At 33.8% G+C, this 25112-nt stretch overlaps 1 protein-coding gene across 2 annotated transcripts; it reads right to left on the bottom strand.

The window, feature by feature from the left end:
• Positions 1–13226: 13226 nt before the first annotated feature.
• Positions 13227–20442, bottom strand: LOC139902801 (nonsense-mediated mRNA decay factor SMG7-like). 2 transcript variants are annotated; one of them, XM_071885433.1, is made up of 8 exons: positions 20280–20442; positions 19691–19770; positions 19016–19594; positions 18758–18880; positions 17493–17713; positions 15094–17150; positions 14832–14962; positions 13227–13611 (listed from the first exon to the last, which is right to left on the bottom strand). In XM_071885433.1, the coding sequence occupies exons 2-6, from the start codon at positions 19748–19750 to the stop codon at positions 15113–15115; spliced, it is 3021 nt and encodes a 1006-aa protein (XP_071741534.1). In that variant the 5' UTR covers positions 19751–19770; positions 20280–20442; the 3' UTR covers positions 13227–13611; positions 14832–14962; positions 15094–15112. The 2 variants fall into 2 exon arrangements, with proteins under 2 accessions (XP_071741534.1, XP_071741533.1); XM_071885432.1 differs by having other exon boundaries at positions 19691–19790.
• Positions 20443–25112: the final 4670 nt, after the last annotated feature.

Genomic DNA, 25112 nt, shown 5'->3' on the forward strand with positions numbered 1-25112 from the left:
TTATCTTCAAATTTATCAATTTGTCTTTAGTCTCATCAACCTTTTCCTGAGTACCAGGAGGCATAAGTTTGGCAATAGCAGCAGAAGGGGTCTGGTTGGGAGCAAGGCATTTAAACAGCTTGCCGGTCACATCAGCAATAGCATGGGTGCAGGCAGCATCAACATAATCATTGTAGGGATTCCCTACAAGACTGGATCCAAGCACCTTAGCTATCAGACCTGGTATACCCTTCTTAAGCTCAGCAAAATTACCTTCGCCTTTCTCCGCCCTCCGGAGAAGCTCAGCAGACCTTTCCCTCTCTGCATTCAGCTGCTTCTCCAGCTCACCCACTTTCACCTGCTCCTCTTCAAGTCTATTCTTCTCAGCATCCCTTTCCCCTTGCAGAATAACAGCAGCATCTTGAGCACTTTTTAGCTCAACTTCTTTAGCCTTTATTATTTTCTGCGCATCACTTAAGGCACGCTCAGCATCAGCAGCTCTTTTACGAGCATTTGCACCTTCAGTTATGTCTTTACGGGCTATAGCAAGAATAGACTCTTGATGCTTTTGCAGTTGCAGCACAGATTCCAGATGATTGGTTAGCAGTACATGAGCTACCATAGTTGATTCCCTGAGTTGATCAGAACGGAGAGCAGTGAATTGGGGTTTCAGCTCAGGGATAACACAACCCTGTACAAGAAAAAAAATTTATGAGTACTTTCTGGAAACTCACATCAATAAATTACAAACATATACATGCAGAAGATCTTATCATTCATACCTAAAGAAGAGTTGCAAATTCTTTATCCTTAGTGGCAGGGTTTGCAATGATGGCCTGCAATGCCCTCACATGAGCAGGAAGAGTTGGCTCTTGAACATTGGAGGATGTAATAGCTGGGTTAGTGATATTAGGAGGAGGAGAATGATAAGTAGAGTTGCCTTCCGGCCTATCTTCATGAAATTCAGATTCATCGAATGGAGTAAAGTTTGGGTCAGGCGTTTTCAGGCCCTTCTCTCATTCACTTTCAAGATTCTCCTCCGTCCTCCGTTCACCGTCCTCCGCGGCCTTCCCTTGGCTATCATCCGACTCTGCTAAAATCACTAACAAGAACAAATTAGCTTTATGAACAAACATAACGGTTGTACGCAAAAACATGAGCATTTTCAAGAAAGCACAGAATGGACATACTTCTCCTGCATTTCTGCTTTTTGCCCTCCTCCGTACTCTTCGCCCTTTTAGAGCTTATGCTCTTCTTTCTTGTCTTTTGGGTTGGAGGAGGAGTGGGGTTAGTTTCACCCGTGATGTCAACTGACCCCGATGTTTGTTGATCGGCGGTGGTGGTATCATCCGCTGTCCGCTCAGTGTCTGTATGTTCAGACCCGAATTCACTGTCTGAGCTGCTCACAGCAATTTCTTTCCCCTTTTCAGCAGTAGCAGCATCAGCAGCAGCTTTAGTTTCAACTACAACTCTCTCCGCCTCTAGCTCTTCAGCAGTTTTGTCACGAGCAGTGACCTCTACATCATCATCAAGATCAGCGGATAAAAGAGCAGAGCGAACCTGCATCACGGAGTTGGCTGCAAAAATTATACATAAACAGCAATATAAGTAAACATAACAAACAATAGACACAAATCTATATATATAATAGGATGATCATATCACATCCTACCCTTGTTTTTCTCATGAAGTACTGGCACAGAATTTCTTGGCCATTCTTGACTCACTTTGCACAGCACAAGAATTCCCTCATACCTTTCGTATGATCTGGGCGGAAGACGGAGCTCTTTCAAGCTATTTACTATCCACTGCTCTGAGAGAGAAATCTTAATGCCCTTTCCTATACCAGCATCAATAGCACCCCATTCCCGGACAACGGATTACTCTTCCAGAATAACGGTCTCATCAACAAAGAAATATGAACTTTTCCAGTCCTTCAAATTTGAAACTCTATTCGGACCAACAAAATGGTTATTTTTCTTACTATCAATAGTAAGCCAGCAATCACTAATTGTGTGAATTCTAAACAAAGAGATAAAAACTTTAATGCGAGGCTTTATATTAATAGCATTGCAGTACATTTCAAAAAGGATGATTTTTTGAAGGCCGTGGGGATGCATTTGACTAAGACAGGCCTTATAATATCTAAGAAGGCGAAGAAGAAAGTTAGTAAGGGGAACACGGAGGTTGCTGTGGGTAATTTGTAAGGTGTATAAAGTAATTTTCCCCTCAGGAGGGTTGTCAGCAGTTTGTCTATTGGTGGGAAGAACAGGGTTGTATTGATTGAAATGGCGGGAGGCAATCTTTAAGCCATCTAAATATTCACTTGTCAATGATGAAGCCATCGTGCTAACTTATGGGATGTCAGCGGTATTTGACGAAGAAGGCTTAGCGTGCTCTTGGCCAGTACTCCGTGTAGAAGCCATGATAATACAGTAAAAGATATCAACAAGAAGAAAATAGCAGTAAGATGAAGTGTACTGACCTTGGAAGATGGTAAACCTTAAAAAGTTGAAGATTGAAGAAGGCGATGAAGATTTGGGGGAGAAATAAGCTTTTTAGATCTTGGCAAAAGTAAAAAAGTGATGGTAACAGGGTTATGACAGTTTTTATAGGATTTCATCGATGCAATTTTTATGGCCACGATTAAGACACGTGTAGGGGTGAGTTTAAACGAAGGGTACGAAATAACACTTTTTACAGCTGGAGGCGCGTGGACGATCTCAGCCGTAAAAAATTAATCATAACAGCGTCAGTAAAACTCGTCTGCATTTAATGCCTAAAATGCTTTCCCCGATGCAAGTGGGCAATGAACAGGCTGGTTTGGCATGCATTTTCAAAAGTTTAACGGCTTAATCATTCTTCAAATGCTTAAGTCATTAAACTGGGGGGACTTAATGGTGTATCCTATCGTATACACACATAAAAGGTATAATGGCAGCATAAAAGTAGCATCAGGAAGGCTGGAAGTAACAGTTTTGTGAAGTTAACCGTCCAGCATACTCCGTTGTACAGGCTGCTCCGTCATGCGTAAGCCCTGAAGGCCGCCTAGCGTGTAAGCCCTAGCCGGAGAACGCCACCTTCAGCGTAAATTACGGATCACGAATAACAGAATGTATCATCATCTGACACGTGTCCCCGAGCAATCTGGTGGATCTGACACTATAAATAGACCCCTTGGGTCGTCATTTTACACAGTTCAGATATTCTGACAACTTTAAGAGCTGAGACTCCACTTCTCTTTCTCTCTCTACTTTCTCTCGCTAGAAGTCATCCGGATAGCACTTTTACGCTCTACGGACGACAGATTGATTAAGCCACCCCACAAGTTTCTATACTTGTGAACCGGGTCTGCAGGGATTATTTCCCGAGGGTAAAAATCAATCGGCAACACTCCGCCCTCCTAAAGCTAGATTACTTCTAGTATCTTGTTGACATACTAAGCCTTACCTCATAAGGAAATAGGTGTTAACAAAGTCTCTCCTTTGCGATCACTTATTCAACCCCGGATCATCTTACAATATCTCAAGAACATTGCTTATGACGCGAATCATGCTTCTGAGTAAGCTGGTGTTCACTGAACTCTCTATTGCTAACTCTAACCACAATCTAAATGGGCAGCTCTTCTATAATGAACAAATAGTTATTCATACGTAGGTACTATATCCCTATTGTGACGTTAAGCACACATAACTACTTACCTTGTATCCTAGGGTTGATCAGGTCCTAATACTAGGTTATAGACACGTGAATAAGTGGAAAGGGTGATCCGTAAATTAAACCTTTAAACCGTCAAGGTTTCAGCATAACAAAATGATAAGTTTCAGATAAAATATTCAACACGTAATAAACAATTGTAACAGATAGATAATCATGCAAGATGAAAGAAACTCAAGATAATAACTTTATTAAATTAAGGATATCGTCAGCGACTTAACCATCGTTAACTACAATCTCTGTTTCAACTCAATGAACTCTATTTCATAATAAACCAAGTGTATTATTCAAATACATGTTTGATTGTACACTTTCATTTTTGATATATTCAAAATATTCTGGAAAACATCATTCGTATCTTGCGAAGTTCACAAGAATCCCACGAACACCAATATCATTCATCGACAAATAACGAAGTATTGATTCCTAATTTCATTTACGTTGAAGAAATAATCCACAAAGATTACGTAATTTCTAAAGTTTTAGGGATTATTCAATTCTAGTTTCCACCGTAAATCAAATGAGTTTAATAATAACTCATTAAAACTATTTTACATCTGAAGAAAATATACACATATATATTTTCATAAAGACTGTAATAAAAATTCTCTCGTACAAAAGATTATTTGTGAAACTTTTAACGAGTAGGTAATACCCGAGAGACATATAAATTCACAATTAATATATTACATTCTTAGATTTTGATTCAGCAAATCATCCATTATACTCCTTACCTTCACAACAATATACATTCTTTTATAGAAATCAAAACAACCATACTCATTCAAATTCAATTACATATTCTGATTTTGAAATCTCAGAATTCAATTCGAGATATAACCGGTATCATCACTCTTAGATTCCTACATCTTTCAAAACTATAGTTAGACTTCAAAGTTGTGCTAGAACATCACTTCTATCCAGAAAAATTTTCGTATCATCCAAAATCCCAGAACATCATATGTATATTAACGATTACAATCTGTGTTCAAACCCTTCGAAATTCCTGAAGACACTCGAGATGATGATCCAACCACATGTTACCCACAGTCATGCACCTGAAAAACTCTAGAAACCAAAGTTATAGTTTAACACGTATCCGTGTCAGACCCTTTAGCATTTATTAGCTAAAATGACTTTTCAATTCCTTTCCAAAGTAGTCAGTTTTGGACACAACTCCAACAAGTCAACTTTTAACTTTTCAGTCGAAACAGTCTTATTATAACCTCGATATATACGTTTCCCTTTCGCCATCGTTACCGGAGAACTGTTTATGTTCCACCACATTAGCAATAAACTTATCAACAACTTCACTGATCTTTGACTTTCTGAAAAATCATTATATATTTATCGAGACCTCATCGTTTACCCATCCGCATCTTGTAGCAAGAATTGTCATGCCAATTACTGGGAATCGGCAATCAGTATTTTGAAATCCCGCAGCATGTCTACGCCAACAGTTATATGTGTAAATATAACATCTATCTCCTATACTTATGTACTTCGAATGTGAAGTTTTTGAAAAACACCCTAAAATACGAATTAGTTCTCCGAATTTTTGAAAAATGTTGATGAAGCAGCAAAAACTGTAAACGCTCTTAACAGTCAAAAGTTTGATGATAAAGAATAGTGTGTTGGTAAAGCTCTGAAAAGAGAATATTTGAAACTGAAAAACGGATTGAGCAAACCATGAAGGAGACTGTGGACAAATCACAAAGACTAAATCTGCCTTCAAAGAATTCAAATGATTCAGTGTCTGCTGAAGTCATTAACAAATACCTTGCTCCTGACTCTAAACCCTTGTGGATAATATTCTTCATCATCCTCTGATATTAGAAATTCTAAGATATCATCATATCTTTCATTATAAATATCTTCGATGTTCCTGAAGATATCTTCATAACTATTGTTATCCGAAATCATATACATATTTGCGCTATCTGTGTTACATCATAAAAGAAACTATTTTAGTTTCTAAATTCTGAAACCTTCGAGTTTAAAATATGAATGTTTTTGAAGCAGTGTTGGGAACTGGAGCATGATTTAGTATAATATAATGACACTTGATCAACGTGATTATATTACAGTAAGTCTTGCTAAGTTTCTAATGTAATATGACGATTCACAGACCATACCGTCATTATGTGCCATGTTACACGACTCTTGTATTCTATTTAACCTCTAAAAATATCAGGAAAATATTTTCTTGATGATTCGGTCTTTTCCGGATATTCTGGTAATTTGACAAATCAAATCGTGCTACTAATTTTCCTTTCTACTTTGTATATTATGATATTTCGAAACTCCATACCTACGAATTCTGGACCATTACTTTTGAAAAGAAAACAAAATCATGAAGCTCCAAAAATAGAAAGGGAGTATATATCACAGCAAACGGAAAAGATCATTAACTGTAGATGTCAATAATTATGGAAAGACAAATACAAGGAAGGATTATGAAAATCACCACTCCAAGAGCAAAATAGAAGTAAACAGATTCCTCCGGAGGAAGTTGGAAAAGAAGGATAATTGTTGCAACAGTTAGGAATATATCAAGAATCAGAACTGGATCAAGCATATTGACAAATGTTTTAGAAGTATGAATCGGGGGAAGAAAGTATGGAAGTTGGAAGATGTGGAAGTAAGGAAATAAAGGGGGTGGATTTATAGTGAAACATCCGACAGATCAATCGAAATAGATCATTGCATTTAACCAAAGAAGATCCTAATTTCCTTATTTACCGAAGAACTAAATCTTATTACGAAGATTTTCTCTAAATCCCTTGAATTCCGGAAATCAATTCTATCTACATTAAAAGATATGACGAAATTACATTTATTCATTTCACTCTTCTGTGATAACTTCACTCGTACTCTTCAATTGTTTTATCTATATTACTCAATGATGGTAAAACTTTAATTTCCAACCCATATGTGTCACAAATTGTCTGCCATGACCATCCTAATCAAATTTCGGGACAAAATTTCTTTAACGGGTAGGTACTGTGACAACCCGGAAATTTCCGACCAAATTTAAACTTTAATCTTTATATGTTTCCGACACGATAAGCAAAGTCTGTAATGTTGAATCTCAAAATTCTAAACTATGTTCATACATTCATTTAACCTTGACCGGATTCCGACGATTCACGAACCATTATTTAATTGGATATGAATATTTATATGTACGTATATGTATATATTATAACTTGAGAATATTAACAAAGTATTAAACGTATAATACTTTACATGAACGTATTAGTTTCAATATTTTTATCGATGGAATTAGAAGATAAGATCAAATTATTGATTTATCAGATACATTGTATGATTATGAGTCTCTGTTGAGAGGTCCACTTTGATTTAGGAAACCATTCTTTTTTTTACGGTATTCGGAATAAATGGTAAAGTAATTTACAAGTAAGAACAAATGTGTCAATTGACGAAGGTTAGATAAAAGTTAGTGGAGAACTAGATTCCATAATATTCGACTAATCTATTTTCAAACGTATGAAAACGATTTCAAAAAAACTGAATTATTGTAATCTGTTATTTATAAAGGTAAATTGATTATATAGAATTAGAAGAATTTAAGTAAAGTTTTATATATATAGTGTTTCAAAAACGTGAACGTAATATGACATAATATTTTCTATCATTTAAACAATTGTAAATGAGTCTTGAAATATAATTACTTTTGAAAAACTAAATATTATATTATTAAATAAATATTTTAAACTTATATCCTGAGATATATATATATATATATATATATATATATATATATATATATATATATATATATATATATATATATATATATATAACGTAGTCATAAAACGTTTTGATTCAAAATAATATATTTTGGTAAACAACGAGACATTAATTTATAAAAGCAAATGACCACAACACTCAAAAGATTAAGTTACACTTTGAGTGGGTTAGTTTTTCATTAATCTAAGTCTAATTATTAATAAAGATACACGTCGCGAAACGTAAAGTACAAGTTTTCTAAGCGTACGAAAGGACGTTCGAAAAATCGGAACCGGTACGTAAGTCAAGCGTCAACGTACAATTCATCGGTGCAAAAATTACAAATCAACTATGCACGAGAATATAATATAATATTTAATTATTTCTAAAGATTAAATATATTATATATTAAATAATATATATATTATAAATCATAAGTGTCGGCAGATTAAACAATACAATTGTGGCCACTTCCATTTAGCCATGCGATCGCATGGCTCTACCATTCAAACCCCATGCTATCGCATGGGGGGTAGGTGAGGGAGAGGTTCTTTAAATTGCTCGTTTTCAAGTCGACTGAATCCATTCATCTTCTCTCAAACTCTCTGATTCATATTTATATTAATAATATTATTATTATTATTATTATTATTATTATTATTATTATTATTATTATTATTATTATTATTATTATTATTATTATTATTATTATTATTATTATTATTATTAAGATTAATATTATTATTAATCTTATGGTTAGGAGTATTATTATTAGTATTATTATACATAAAATACTACGACGAGGTCATGAGCGAATTGTCTCAAAATGGGTTTTATGAGCAGGATAGAGCTAAGAAAATTATGGGTTATAGCTATGGAGGTTATGGGTAATGTTCGGGGGTATAGCTCGTGAGGTCAAATTAGTGTTTATCATCTCCATTGCGGCTACGTACTTTCCTGCAATATTGAATCACAATATTGATACGTGAGCACTCATAACTTAACTTTTATATATTAATAGTGTATCCCTGCTTAGTGCTCGAGTATATATGATTATGCATGCTTGTTTGTTTAGTTTCGTCGTTAAATAGTCTATGATAAACCATGAATTTGATACATATGCGATTGAGATAAGGTATATGATATGCATGTCGTTGGAAAGCTGGCGAAAAATTAAGAGCTTTTCATTTAGAACTCGTGTGATTTCGATGAACGGATTAAAAGATATGGCCAACTGAATGTTAGTATTAATATTAAAAATGATTATTATTATTATTAATATCGTCGTTATTATCGTCGTTATTATTATTATCTAATAATTATTATTATTATTATTATTATCGTTACCGTTTTCAATATTATTATTATTATTATTATTATTATTATTATTATTATCATTAAAATAATTATTAGTATTATCATTAGTATTATTATAATTAGTACCATTATCATAAAAACCGATATTAGTATCAACTAATTATTATGATTAATATTTTTATCATTATTATGAATGCGATATAAAAGAGAACTAAAAGCTGTTAAATAAATCGATTAGAAAATAATGAGTATGAGTATCATGATGAAATTAAAATATTGTAAGATATTAATTTAAGAGAAAAATATCGTTTTCATTATTTTATTGTTATTATTAAAAGTATTATTATTATTAAAACTATTATTTTTACTAAAACTATCATTTTTAGTAGAAATATCATTGTTATTATAAAATATCATTATTATTATCATTTTAGTATTACTATTATTAAAAATTATCATTTTGAATAGAATTATTATTTTTATAAAATATTATTATTATTACAGTTAATATTAAAAAGTATCGTTATTATTAAAATTATCATGATTAGAATTATCATTTTAATATAATTAATATTATCATTCGTAAATAAATATTATTATTATTAGTAGAATAATAATAATTATTATTATTACAAAATAATACAACTTTATTTATTATCATTATCAATATTGTCTTATCAAATAAATAAGTGATACAAAGATATTTTTACCATACGTAATATAATAACACATACCAGTATATTTTTATGATATTAAGTGAATTTTATAAATTTTATTACTTAAAATATAAAAGTATATTCTATCATATATAAATTTTAAATATAAAATTTTATTTATTAATAAAGGACTTGTATTATTTACTCTAATAAAATTTGATAAATATATTTAAATATATAAAATGACTTTTATTATTTACGCTAATAAAATCTGATAAATATATTTACATATACAAAACGACTACATTTAAGTTGTATAATAAACATAAATAGATTTTGAAAGTCTTTTTGAGTCAAACTGACTTTTGTTGACTTTTGCATGATAATCTCGAGCATTAGGATTGTGATACACTATGATTTGACCTAAATTGTTAGACAGATATTGACCATTATATATATATATATATATATATATATATATATATATATATATATATATATATATATATATATATATATATATATATATACTTAATATAGGTTCGTGAATCTGAGGCCAATCCTACACTTGTTTAATGACGTCATATGTATTTTTACTACGAAATACAGTATTGTGAGTTTCATTACTCCCTTTTTAAATGCTTTTGCAATATATATTTTGGGACTGAGAATACATGCGCAACTTTTATAGATGTTTGACGAAATAGACACAAGTATTCAAAAATTACATTCTATGGTTGGATTATCGAAATCGAATATGCCTTTTTTTAGCTTGGTAGCCTAAGAATTAGGGAAATGACCCCTAATTGACGCGAATCCTAAAGATAGATCTATGGACCTTGACATGTCCCATTCGGGTTACGAATGCTTTAGTACTTCGATTATCATGTCTGATGAGAGTCCCGGAATGATGGGGATATTCTATATGCATCCTGTTAGTTCGGTTATCAAGCGTTCACCATATGAATGATTTTTATCTCTATGCCGTGCGAAATGCCTGATATGAGATTATGTTTATGAGAAATGGAAATGAAAATCTTGTGGTCTATTAAATTATGGAAATGATTGATTACGATAAACTAATGAACTCACCAACCTTTTGGTTGATACTTTTAGGCATGTTTATTCTCAGGTATGAAAGAAATCCTCCGCTGTGCATTTGCTCATTTTAGAGATATTACTTGGAGTCATTCATGACATATTTCAAAAGACGTTGCATTCGAATCGTTGAGTTCATCAAGATTATTACTAAGTCAATTATAGTTGGATATATTATGAAATGGTATGCATGCCGTCAACTTTCGATGTAATGAAAGTTTGACTTTTAGAAACGAATGTAATGTTTGAAAAATGTATCATATAGAGGTCAAGTACCTCGCGATGCAACCAAATGCAATGTATTCGTCCAGATGGATTAGGACGGGTCATTTTAAGTGCAATCCCAATCATCATGCTCGGTCTTTTGTTGAAATTTAAGGTAGTTGAATCGAAGTTATCTTTTGGTTATGTCAAACGGGTCTTGGGTTGTTATACCCATTTTGACACTTGGTCTTACGTATTGAATTAATTAAAGATGATTAAACTTGTCGAGTATTGAAAGTGTTTTAAAAACATAAATTGTGGTGTCATGTAATTAATATTTATGTGTAGGAAAAAAATGAATTTCTGGTCGGTATAATAACAGGTTGGGTCATTACAATCACTGACCACGGGTTCTTTGAATTTTTCTAATCTGTACAATCTAGGGAACATGAGTTGAAGCCGTTTTTCTCCAATTGAAGGATCATTCAAGAACGAAGTTGTTGAGCCGTCACGAACTAATTTGCAAAAAGATGACCTGAAGGGGATATTTAGTTCTTCTAATTAACTACCTGCCATGATAATGTTAGACCAAGTACCAGTAGTTTAAGAACGAGGAGGAACACCCCCCGAACCCAAACCACCATCCGGCCCATGAATACTACATATGATTTTAATCCAAAGTGCATTGATTTTGGTTTTGTACCACCACCACCACTTTCCCAATAATGACAACTTTTTGCTGTCTAACGATCCAATATAAAGCCCCACATTCCCGTAAGATGATATAACATTTTCCCATTTTACCCAAGTAATATTTGAACCCGAACCCGACCCACCCCAAAAGAAAGAACGCCTCACCCTCTCAAGTAATTTTAGCACATATTTGGGAGCACGAAATAACGAGAAATAGTACAATGGAAGACATTAAGAACCGATTTAATTAGAGTTACTCTTCCTCCGAAAGACAACGTTCGCATTTTCTAATCCTAGAGTCTTGATTTTATCTTATCAATTACACATTCTCAATCTTTTACCTTTCTCATCTTTGATCCAATAGGTAACCCCACGGTAAGTAAACAGAAATTGACCAACTTGGCACCCGATACGATATGCTACATGATTCACCTCGTCCATACTAAGACCAATATCGTAAATACAACTTTTTTGAAAATTTACTTTGAAACCAGAAGCTAGTTCAAAACACTTAAGTAAACTTTGCAAACTATATACATTTGGCCGGCTCCATTCCCCGATAAAAATGGTATCGTTTGCGTACAAATCAACAATATATATCATTGTTGTTGTTATTATTTTGTTATTTTTATATATTTTTTTTTATTTTTATTTTTATTTTTTATTTTTTTTGTTAATCTTTGTATATTTTATCCATTTCAATTTACGTCTTTTGCTCTATTTTTGTCCTCCTTTTTTCAAACGAATTTAGCTAACATTCTCCACCACAACGCGAGAGCACCCCAACTCTTTTAGCATTGTTTGCCTTTATGTAGAACTAAAATAAAGATACCCCTGGGTGAAATTCAAGGGTAAATGAGCAACCTTGCGTGCAATACTGCACCTCATGAGAGTCGAACTCTTGGCTTCTGAATAAGAGAGGCAGACCACTACCACATGAGCTATCGACTATTGGAGTTATGAGGCTTTACGGTTAATTAAGAACTCAGATTGTTACACTTTCGTCATCAGTTGCAACTAGACTACTTTATGATGAATCTTTCGGTTGTACCCTCATGAGGTTACGAGTATATATAACATCGTAATGATGTTTCAATTGTTTGTGTGGTTTGTTGATGTATGTGTAGTAATAGGTTCTTTGATTTTGGGTTACTTCATTAAAAAAGTCAAATCGCGTCTGAAATAAAAATAATGCATTAATCCCCCACACATTTACATGATTAAATTTCCTGTCGACTCAACCAAATTGGCATACACCATATGTCTCTTTGATACATAATGAAAGCACGAATTGATACTCGACTCGTAAGACCAAGATAAATACAGCATCAGCGTACTCAACTCATAAGACCGGAGATAAATATAGCTTCAGCAATACTGAAGGTCTGAAGCTACAAGTTCATGTGTTTTCAATAGTAAAAGAGCGCATTTTACATTACAAGATTAATTATTTCAGAAGTTCAAAAACTACACCCATGAGGAGAAACCTTCAGACACCATTAATCATTTTTATTCAAAATCCATTTAATTTATCATTCAACAACGGTCGAGTCAAAATAAGATTTGGTCGGTCAACATCAGTCCATGTCAATATACCAAACAAATATCAGTAAGAAGCTTCTTTATCATAAATAAAGAGCATCGAGGAGTGTCCCTGAATCCCTGATTACAAACTCTACTTCATAAGCTTTGAATTTTGTAATACATTATGTTTATAACCAAAAAAAAAAAAAAAAAAAGGGTACAAGATGCATTACCATCAAACAAAATACTAAAATAAGTATCAATATGAAATATCATTACATTCATTATTGTTCAGACATTATTTCTTAGAAAACGTCAAAAAAATATCAAAAAACACACACCTCGTATCAATATCTTAAACAATCCACCATACGCAGAAAGTATTATCATTTGTTACTGTTACATACCTCGTGACAGAAGATAACAGTAACATAAAAGTTCAACATAAAAAGATATCACGACCAGACAATTAAACTGCAATCATGATTAAACATGCTTCCATTCACATTCCACCACTTTCATTTCCGAATATAAGCCACAATACCAGCACAAAATTATAAAGACAAGGTTTATACCCATTGCACGTTGATATCCATCCCCAACCCATAGCCAGATATGAAGACCATTACGTACTTCTTTTGGACTCTAATGAGAAAGTCAATCGCAGTCTCTGTAACAGTAAAAAAGTGATGTTCATAAATAAGGTTAGCATGCAAAGGAGAATGGGAAAACATAATATGACCGAACATATTTAATATAATATATGATATACAATATTGAAATATTGATTCTGGTGTGCAACAAATTAGCAATCTAAAGTACTTAATTTATCTATTCTATTATGTAGCCCCTTTTGCACATCCTTGAATTTTTCCCAAACTATACACTTAGACCATCTTGAACCCTGATGGGCGTGTTGATGGGTAGAAGTGAGGTGCTTGGCGGGCGTGCTGGTAAACTGGTAAATAATGGGGTAGTGTGTTGAGTGGCGTGTTGAGTGATGTGTTAAAATTTGATTGGAAGTTGGGTGAAAAAAGAGGATAAAAATTAATTAAAAAGAAAATTTGAACCAATCAAAAAACTGCACGCCACATTTTGTTCACGTGCTCCTTGCATGCACGCCAGCTAGCACTTGGCTAGCACGCCATGGTTATTAGGCGTGTTAGGTAAACAAACCAGGGAGCACGCTCCCGTTATTCCTGGCCTTACACTGCATGTTTATGTGACCAAAGATATGGCAAAGTTCTACACCTGATTTTCCTCGTTTTATTCAGCCATTTAACACATCCTAGAACTATTAACCTACCTTTCATACATGTATACTAATGTGCCGCACACATAATCTAGTATTTTAAAAATTATGATCCATGTCTTTTGAGGTTAAAAGCTTTCAAGCTATAATAACTAGAAATCTAGTACCTATTTAGTCCTTTTCACCTACAAAGCAAAATTTTAAAATTCACGAGTCAAGGACGAGTTAGTCTGGACCAAGAGACGAGTCGGTTGGGAAGGGGACGAGTCATCGTTGACCAGCGTTGACTTTTAGTAATAAAAAAACTATTTATATATTACACATAAATATATCTTATAAAAATCAAAATATTTTAAATACAAATATAAGGCACAAAATCTAATTTTGAAACACATAACTTTTTTTAACTAACTTTGACTTTGACCGATTCAAACCTGACTCAAACCGCCTTGACCCGACTTTTAAGGCGTTCTCAGGCGAGTCGGGACGAGCTAGTCCCCAAACCGACGTATCAGCCGACTCGGCCGATTTTTACAACAGTGCCTTTAAGGTGGATTACATATAGGGAAGTGCAACACCATTGGAGCCTATATGATACCAACACAGATACTAATAACAGATAGAAAGTTAATACTCACTGTAACACCAGCAAGCATGCCGAAATTGTAAATACCATCATGCTCCATAAATATAACAAAACTGAATGGGAAGCTGGAATGTGTACTTCATGCTATGAGGATCAAAGGCCATCGACAATCTCTCAAATGACCTTCACACAATATTTTTACTTTAGAATCGTCAGACCACCAACGAGAAAATACATACTGATAAGCGTAGATGACAATCGTACCAAAAAAAAAAAAAAAAAATTTGACTAGAGTCTAGAAGCAATAATAATACCGTGTAGTGTTCATAGATATCACACGAACTGATTGCCTTTCCACATAGATTGCCCTGGTTGGTCCACTCGAGGAATATATTGTTGTTGCATCGATTGAGAGTCCAAACTTTCCAAACTTTTCGGCTTTTCCTCCTCAAACTGGACCTTTGGGACTTGTTTTCCAGGAAACGGGAAGCTAGATGTAGCTACAGAACCATTAGTATACTGAGAGCTCATGTTTGACGGCACATTAATCGGAGGACCAGCCTTCAGATATGATTGCAACTGATATCCATCTAACCAGCTGTAATCATCATTTAAAGGATTCTGACTCGAACCAGATCCATGCTCATTGAATTGCTTAGAACGAACAGAGCCAAAACCAGGAGGCGGTCCAAGGTGCCTTACAGGTCTATTTGTAGGACCTTTCAAAGAGCTTGATGGCATACTTGAGTACATATTTCGACCAATGGTGTAAGGATCAGGTCCAGATGGCGCAACTGTATTTATATTAGTAATAGCTTCCCTATTTATGACAGAGGGGCCCATCATGCTTTGAGAAATTCCAGTATACATCATATCATCTTTTCTTAGACCGGTTACATTTGAAATCTGAAAATCTCGATGCATTGTAGTTTGACCTAAATGTCCATTTTCATGCAAGCTCAAACCTTGCAATCCACCACTAACTGAAACTGGCATTTGCATGTTGCCGGACCACATTGGAGACTGGAACTGATATGACTGCCCAATGCTGTTTTGGGTATAATTGTCTCCCTGCTGCCCTATACTTTGCGGATAATAGTTAACAGGCTGCCCGATGCTTTGAGGGTAATTGTTAACTGGCTGCCCGATGCTTTGAGAATTATTGTTAAATGGCTGCCCGATGCTTTGAGAATAGCTGTTAGCTGACTGCCCGATGCCGTTAAGTGGCTGCCCAATGCTTTGAGGATAACTGTTAACTGGCTGCCCAATGCTCTGAGGATAACCATTAACTGGCAAAAGAGACTGCGAGTTAATGTCCTCCGCATTCAAATCAGTATTTGGCACCGAAACAGGAGCAGCAAACTGAGAAGCACCAACATCGTTATTCTGCATTTGTTCAGAAACTTCTTGATGGCTCACTTTTAAATCAAGAACTTCACTTCGATTGTCAATCAAATTTGGTCTAAAAAGTATCACTTCATCCTCTTCTTCCACTTCAACTTCTGATTCCACCTTTGCCGGTTTGACTACAATGGTTGCACTCGTATCACTGGACCTTTCTTTAATCCCTCCATTTGACTTGGGGCCCTCGACTTTATGTTTTTTAAGCTCAACACCTATAACAAACTTTTTCAATTTAGAGTCAAACTTCACTTTCTTCTGGTCAATTATAATCTTATCCGCAACGAGTTTCCCAGCGCTCAAAATCCTCTTCACACGCGCTACTTTATCTATCTTGGTCTCAGAATGCATTCTTGAGAAATCCAAAAAAGTTTGTGCGGGCTGAAGGGGCAAAAAACCTCGTAACTCAAAATCCTCTAATAACGCAGCTGGCCTTTGTTCATTTTCACCTTCTTGATACCTTGTCATATTAGTGAAACAGCTTGTGACATCATCATCATTGTCATCATAGGTGACCAAACCATCTGACAATAGCTTATTGAATAACGATATACAGCACCTCCAAAATTCAATCTGTGCCGTTGATCTTTTTTCATCAATCTCGTTATGTACAACATCAGGATGACAAGCAATCCATTCCACACAAACAAGGATACCAGGTAACAAGAAACTTGAAGACAGATCAGTCAGTTGTAAGCATCTCTTCAAAAGTATGCCCATTAGTTCATAAAAAGTAACGAGTGCGTTTTTTAAAAGCACCGTGTTTTGTACAATATCTGCATAACTCTGACCTTCCGTCCCTCCTTTCACGTTATTCACCGTAAATATAAGTATGGAAACACTTATTACGATAAAAAGTCCATTTTCAACAGCATCGGTACCAATATCCATCTCTTCTTCTGGCCCAGATGAAAGAAGCTCCTGCAAAGAACTGGTAACTAGAGAAAGGATTTCTTCAAAAGTCTCCAAACTGGAAAGATATCACATGTAACAGACATCAGTAAAATAACTGAATTTTGCCTACAGTTAGTGTGGCAGAACTCGAAATTACTCGGCGAGTACTCGGTCAAACTCGGTCAAACTAGGCCAAAACTCGGGATTACTTAAAAAAATCAGTCAACACTAAGCCAAAACTCAAAAATTACTCGTACAATCATTATAAATTGGTCAAAACTAGGTCTAAATCAGCCAAAGTCAAAGTTGGTCAACATCCGAGTACTCGAGTACTCCATAAAAAGTCCCGACGGAGTACTCCCCGAGTAGCGGTTTTTGCAACCTTCCCTACAGTCCAAGAATACCATTTTCCACATACCTTGTCCGTGTGAAAAGAATACCATTCAAGCGAATAAAACGAACACAGAATGCTTTAAACATTTGACGAACATCAGTTACTTTTTCCACATCAGTAACCGACTCCTTTGATCGAACCACCGGGTCTACTTTACCTCTTCCTTTAACCTTTGACAGAACAGGAGATTCCTTGACCGAAGAAGCCTTCGAATCAAGATTCAACTGGGTATAAATTTGCCGATTCTGCCATGTAAAACAGCAGAATTAAGTATCAATGTCTCCACCTTATCATCACCAAAAACATGATTGTCAGATACAAAAAGTAATAACAAAGTAAAAAAAGAACGATCTGAAAAAATTAGATGAACAAATGCAATTCGATGTCAATTATACAAAGCAATAACAAAGTCAAAAGAGATTTATTGGTGACTTGACTGTCTATTTTACAGCTCTAGTTATTGAGTCGACAGCAAGCGTCGATTTATTGGTGACTTGACTGACTCTTAGAGCAGGATTTACAACCCATGGAAATTTGATTTTACCATTTCCATGGTGTCTGTGTCTCAATGTTATTTTTAATTTAATTTAATTTTTTTTAAAAACATTTTCCTACTTATTGGCCGGAGGTCCACACGGAAGCAATCTCTCTATCTGTCGAATAGTGAGGGATGAATTTCTCTACTTTTGAGTTTCACTCTGGGTGGAGAAATGACTTGTCTTTATTCTCGGACAGAGGAAGGATTGTCTACATCTCACCTCCCCATACACCACTTATGTGGTATTGGGTTTTGTTGTTGTTGTAAAGTCAAAAGAGAACGATCTGAAGAAAGAACAACATATGAACACCTACAATACAATGTATGAACATATTCTATGTTTGAAGATAAAAAAGGGCTTCCACATTAATCTACTATAACAGCAACAAGCTTTATATCCAGAAGTAGATGACATATAAGATACTACAAAGTCCAAAATATGACAATCCTTCCAGCTATTTGATCAATACGGATACCATCTATGATCCTCTCAAAAAGCTAACTCCTATCATATATGTCACTTGACAATTAATTTTTAATTATAATCTGTCTTGAGCAACTTTCTTGTTAAAACGTTTTATAATTGAAGAGTATAATGGTTCTTACCTCTAAGCCATTTTTAAACAATTGTAGAAATTCACCAGAAATGCATAACTTCGATTTTATCATGGATTCTTAAAATTGTAAGTCTGTCAAACCTTCCCAAATAAATTTATCCAAGATCCCATTACAGTGAGTCCATATACAGTACCTTCTCAAAAGCGACTATCAAGTTATCTCTTGCAGTCGTGAAGGGATTTTCGGCTGCCAGACTTCGAAAGTAACGATATACCGCCATCAATTCATCTCCTGAATAGGTAGCCAATATAGCAAGCTGCAAGACACATAAGGATATCCAATGAGAACAGAAAAAAAAAAAAAAAAAAAAAAAAAAAAAAAAAAAAAAAAACAAGAAAGTAGTTTTGGTAAACTTTTTCATGAAACGTTAAATCATTTTTAAAAAAATAACCTGATGATGAGGATTCCCACTTGAAGGCCACAGAGAAGCTGCTTGCAGATAATAACTTGAAGCTGCTGCATAATCCCGACTTTTTGACTCACCTTCACCATACAATCCTTTATAACGTGCAAGATCACCCAAATATATATAACACTGATGACAAGATATCAAACCATTTTTAATCTTTCCATCTTTCTCCTTATGGTTCTCGAGTTCCGGATAAAACTGGCCTATAGGTAATCCATATTTCGCTCTGATTTTTAATATCAAATCATGGTAGAAACCAGTAGCTTCTGAGAGAAAAGTTTTAAACTGTGACCGTATTTTTAAAGCTCGAGTGGGCCCCCCTCCTCCCTTAGAGGGTGTTGAATCAGTTGCAGCAGATGCAGTATTATAATGAGCCCTAAATTCCTCAATCCTTTTGTAATGTAACTGCCATAGAGCAAATTCAATACTGTGCTTTTCAGAAAAACTATGGTCTTCAAGTATAATTGTTTCGAAATTTTCACGCATTTGTTGCCACGCATTTGGATCCGATGGAACTCTTGCTTGTGCCGCCTTATGCCGCCTCTTCTCCAACTCGATATTCTAAATAACAATGTTTCATACATACACAAATTACACCAACAAATATATACACAGTTATGCAAACGTAACGGTAAACAAGTTTCACAATATACTTACTTTGTCATAAAGGCGTTGGGCACGATTGTTGGATGAAGAAACAACAACTGCTTTATCCATCTTTACTTACCAACCATCACCTAATAAAAACATACTTCAACTAAAAAAAAAAAAAAATTGTTTTAAGCATGTAAAAATATGTATTACAACTTTATCAAATCACAAATCCAACATGAAGAATGCCAAGCTAACAGTAACCATTTTTTAAGCATGTAAAATAAGTATTGCAACTTTATTAAATCACAAATCCAACATGAAATATGCTAAGCTACCAGTAGCTATTAGGGCGGCAGTTAACAACTAATTAATTGATCTTATCTATAGAAAATACTAGTAATAGTAACACAAATACTAAACCACTAGCTAATTTTACACTCACAAAACCAATTAGTGATATTTTTTGTCAACGGAAAGCTATAAATAATTTAGTTGATTGCATTGTAGTTGTCAACCATAGCATTAACTAGGGTTACGCAAAATCATAACAACAAACACAATTAATCATCAAAGACGAGTGAAAGTTTATTTTTAACATCAATTAAGTTAAACTATTAAATAAATTAAGAGATTAAAGGTAAAGTAATTATACCGATGGGATGACAATAAAGATCTGATAGGAGATGAGATAATCAACGTCAACGTATAGGATATGAGATTGTAGGTCAGGAATTGAGGGAGAGAATCAGAGATAAAGGGGGAATAAATCTAGGGTTTGAGTAGATTAGAATTAGAATTGGATTATTATACATTTTATTTATATTTATTTAGTTTTTGTTTGACGAATGGGAGAGGATGTGTGTGTATCGTGATAACAAAATTCAATCGATGGTCTATTTGGGAATGGGCTGCCAAGCCTAGGTTTAGACGACGAATTTACCCATGCGCACTATTTTATTTAACTAGAAACATTTCGGACCGCGCGTTGCGGCGGAATATTTTAACGTCTTCTATAAAATTAATGTTGAGCGATAACTGAGAACAAAAGGAGTCAAGAGGACTTGAACTCTGGTTTCTCATTACCAACTCATGAACTTGCCACTTGCTTTAGGCATTCACTTAATACAATAAGTTGAGTTTATTTATTACTACGTACATGAACTTACCACTTGCTTTAGGCATTCACTTAATACAATAAGTTATTTATTATATATATGGGTTCCTTTAAAAAAAAAGCTCCGTTTCGAATATAATTAGTTGTGTTTTGTTCGTAAAATTATTTCGAGTTGAACGGTGATGACGGAGAAACCTAAATCGTAGCGAGAAAAAAGATAAATCCAATTAAAAAATTTGGTGAGTTCTATATAATTGGGATTATATTAAATTTCAAAGTACAATCTAACACCTCAAATTAGAATTTATACCTAACTTTTATCCTTAAATACTTACAAATTCTATCCTCTAAGCAAGTCTCATGTTATACTAATTTCCCCTAGCAAAGACTACAACCATCACCATGTGAAACGACCATAAATTTGGTGGCATTTAGTAGATATGAAAATTCCTTTATCCACATCCACATTTATTTTTATTCACAAGAGTGGCAAAATTTGCAAGGGTTCAATTATTTATGGTTTTGCTAATTCTTTTAGTCTAAAAAATTCATTGTTCGTGACCTCTAACAAATAGTGTCTGATACTACCACTTAAGTTACAACACAAGATTTAAAAAATTCAAATCTAATAGTCACATATAATATTATTATTTTTTTTTTGAAATGCAAAGCTTGTATTACTCAAATTATCGTGTGGTTATCAAATCCGGCATCATATCTTAATATATATATATATATATATATATATATATATATATATATATATATATATATATATATATATATATATATATATATATATATATATATATATATATATATTGTCTATTGTCAAAGATGTATCGGCATCGCGACAATGGGATGTAGTTAGTCTTTGTAAAGTCAATTGTTAGTCGTGTTTAGTAGACCAACATCCATAAACTCCAGCAAAATTTATTATTATAAAGTCTTTTCTACATAGGGATGACATCGAGTCGGTATTGGGTCGGATATAGGTATTCCCGACCCTAAACCCCAAAAAAATCTTGTCCCAAATCCGGATTCATACCCGTCGGGTCCCCATTTGCTCCCTAACTGTCAGGTTATTGGGTATCCTCACCGGTAAACGGGATTTCACATTTACAGACTAACTAAAGGGTTAACAGGTTTCCCGCAGGTATTGAATATCCTCGATATTGATCATTCTCGTTCATCATTTACTTATTTATGTTCCTGTTTCAATAATGTTATTAAAATGAATCCCAATAAAAGACTAAATCTATATATTAAAAATAGTAGGAACTAGAAAAAAATTCATTCGCGCGTTGTTGCGGTTGTATTCGACGCGCCGTCGAATTTGGATATACGTTGTTTGGTACCTAATATATCTAGTAAGTTGGGTTGTTTGTTGGACGTGTATGTATATGTTTGTAATATAGCCCGAAATATTTAGTGTTTTTTTAACGATGTCCGTTTCGCGTATAGTTAGTCGCGTTGTGTTCGTAAAATTATTTTGAGTTAAACAGTGGTATCGGAAAAATTTAACTCGCACTGAGCGAGAATATAGGGCCCGTTATCTAGTGTTTTTTTAACGATGTTCGTTTCGCGCGTAGTTAGTTCCGTTGTGTTCATTAGTTTTTTCGAGTTGAATGGTGGTCTCGAAAAAATTTAACTCACACCGAGCGAGAAGATAAGGCCCGTTAAAAATTCGGGTGGAATTAGTTTCTTTTATTTTAATAAAATTATATATTTACGGTTTTTACCCCTAAAAAGTGTATAGTTGAGGGGACGTTGTGTAAATTGAGCCGAAGTTGAGGGATCGTTTGTAGTGTGAACGCAAACTCAAAACGACAATTCGATAGAACTGAAACAACGAAATCTGGCGAGTGTTTTAGTATATAGGTATAATATAATGCAATATAACATATAACAATGTATCTTAAATTTATTATTAGTTTTTGTTAATATTATGGGGATTTGGTATTCGACAACAATAACAACAAACAACAAAATACAAAACTGCCCCTTCAACAATGATCGAAATACGATTTTTCCTGGGGCATAAATCGTAAATTTATTAAATTATTAAATAAACTTAAACAAACTCTACCCAAATTTTTAATGGGTCGTATCTCTCCGCTCGCCACGAGTTAAATTTCTCCGACATCACCGTTCAACATGAAATATTTTTACGAACACAGTGCAACTAACTATACGCGAAACATACGCTTATTAAAAACGCTAAACACTTCGGGCTACCTCTATCACACACACACACACACACACACACACACATATATATATACACAAATATAATTGATGTGATGCGAGGTGTATATAAAATAGTTATTATTTTACTAGGAAAATACTATTAAATACGATACAATTTTACACAAGATATTTATTTATTTATAGAATGGATATACTTAAACCTTGCTACAACACTTATAGGCAGTGTACCTAATCGTACAGTAGTGTAGTTTTTAGTAAGTCCGGTTCGTTCCACAGGGAAATCTTTAAACAAAGTTCAACGCTATATTAGTTTACTTTTATAAAAATATAAATATATATAAGTAATATTATTATTATAAAGGGGGGTTTTTACCGTTTAATGACCGGTTTGTCAATTTTAAGACTTTAGTCGCAGTTAAAACCTAATGTAAAAAAAATAAATACAAGACTTTAAATTGAAGCGTAAAGTAAATAACGATAATGAAATTGCGAATAATAAAAATGCGATAAAATAAAATTGCGATAATTAAAAAGTACGATAATTAAAAGTGCGATTAAATAACAATAAATAAAAGTGCGATAATTAGAAGTGCAATTAAATATAAAATAAAGGAAATTAAATATGAAATAAAAGAATTATGCTTATTTAAACTTCCGTAATCATGATGTTTGACGTGTTGATTTTAGTTTTATGCCCATGGGTTAATTGTCCTTTGTCCTGGATTATTCAATATGTCCGTCTGGTTTTTGTCCATAACAGTCCATCAGTCATAAATATAAATTGCAAGTGTCCTTGTCAAATTATTATTATACCCGAAGTTAAATATTCCAACTAATTGGGGATTCGAATTGTAACAAGGTTTTAATACTTTGTTTAATGAATACACCAGGTTATCGACTGCGTGTAAACCAAGGTTTTACTACTTTGTTAACAATTACACCAATTACCCTTGAATGTAATTTCACCCCTGTTTTAATTATTCTAGTGGCTATTAATCCATTCCCGTGTCCGGTTAAATGAACGATTATTCGTACATATAAATACCCCGCCCATCGTGTCCGATCGAGTGTATATGGTAATTTATAGGGACGCCCAATTGTAAATCTTTATATTAACATTAACAAACTTTCATTTAGTTAAACAAATATAAAGCCCATTAATAGCCCATAGTCTAGTTTCCACAAGTGTCGTTCTTTTATCTAAACCCCAATTATGGTACAAAGCCCAATTACCCAATTTTAGTAATTAGCCCAACATCATGATTACTTCGTTTTAAATAAGCATAATAATAACTTAGCTACGAGACATTAATGTAAAAAGGTTGAACATAACTTACAATGATTAAAAATAGCGTAGCGTTACACGGACAGAATTTCGACTTACACCCTTACAACATTCGCTAACATACCCTTATTATTAGAATTAAAATTAAAATTAAAATTAAAATATAAATTATATATATATATTACTCGTATGAATGAGAAGAAAAAAGAGATATAATTTGATCAGAATTCGGTTGGCTTTATAGCCAGAGTTGAAAATTGGGGCTCCGCGACTCGCGGCAAAATGCCCTTAAAACTCCGCGAGTCGCGGAGATATATTTACAGCTCACACCCTTGGAGTTTCTTGCTGCCGACGGTTTTTAATATATATATATATAATATATATATAATTAATATAATTAATTATATATTATATTATATTTATATACATAGTTAACTTGTAATTTTTAGTCCGTTGCGTCGAGCGTTAAGAGTTGACTCTAGTCCCGGTTCCGGATTTTCGAACGTCCTCGCGTACAATTTAATATCTTGTACTTTGCGTTTTGAATCTTGTACTTCTGTAATTTCGAGACGTTTCTTATCAATAATTGGAACCTTTTTGATTGTCTTTTGTTCTTTTGAGCTTTTTGGTCGTTTGCGTCTTCAATTCGTCGAATCTGTCTTTTGTCTTCACCTTTTATTATTTAAACGAATATCACTTGTAAATAGAACAATTGCAACTAAAAGCTTGTCTTTCTTGAGGAATAATGCTATGAAATATATGTTCGTTTTTAGCATTATCAAATATTCCCACACTTGAGCGTTGCTTGTCCTCAAGCAATATCGTCTTGAAATACTAGAATCACTTCTTTATTCTTCACACTTTGTACATCAGTG

This window comes from Rutidosis leptorrhynchoides, chromosome 3 (genome assembly GCF_046630445.1).
Source record: "Rutidosis leptorrhynchoides isolate AG116_Rl617_1_P2 chromosome 3, CSIRO_AGI_Rlap_v1, whole genome shotgun sequence".
NCBI lineage: Eukaryota > Viridiplantae > Streptophyta > Magnoliopsida > Asterales > Asteraceae > Rutidosis > Rutidosis leptorrhynchoides.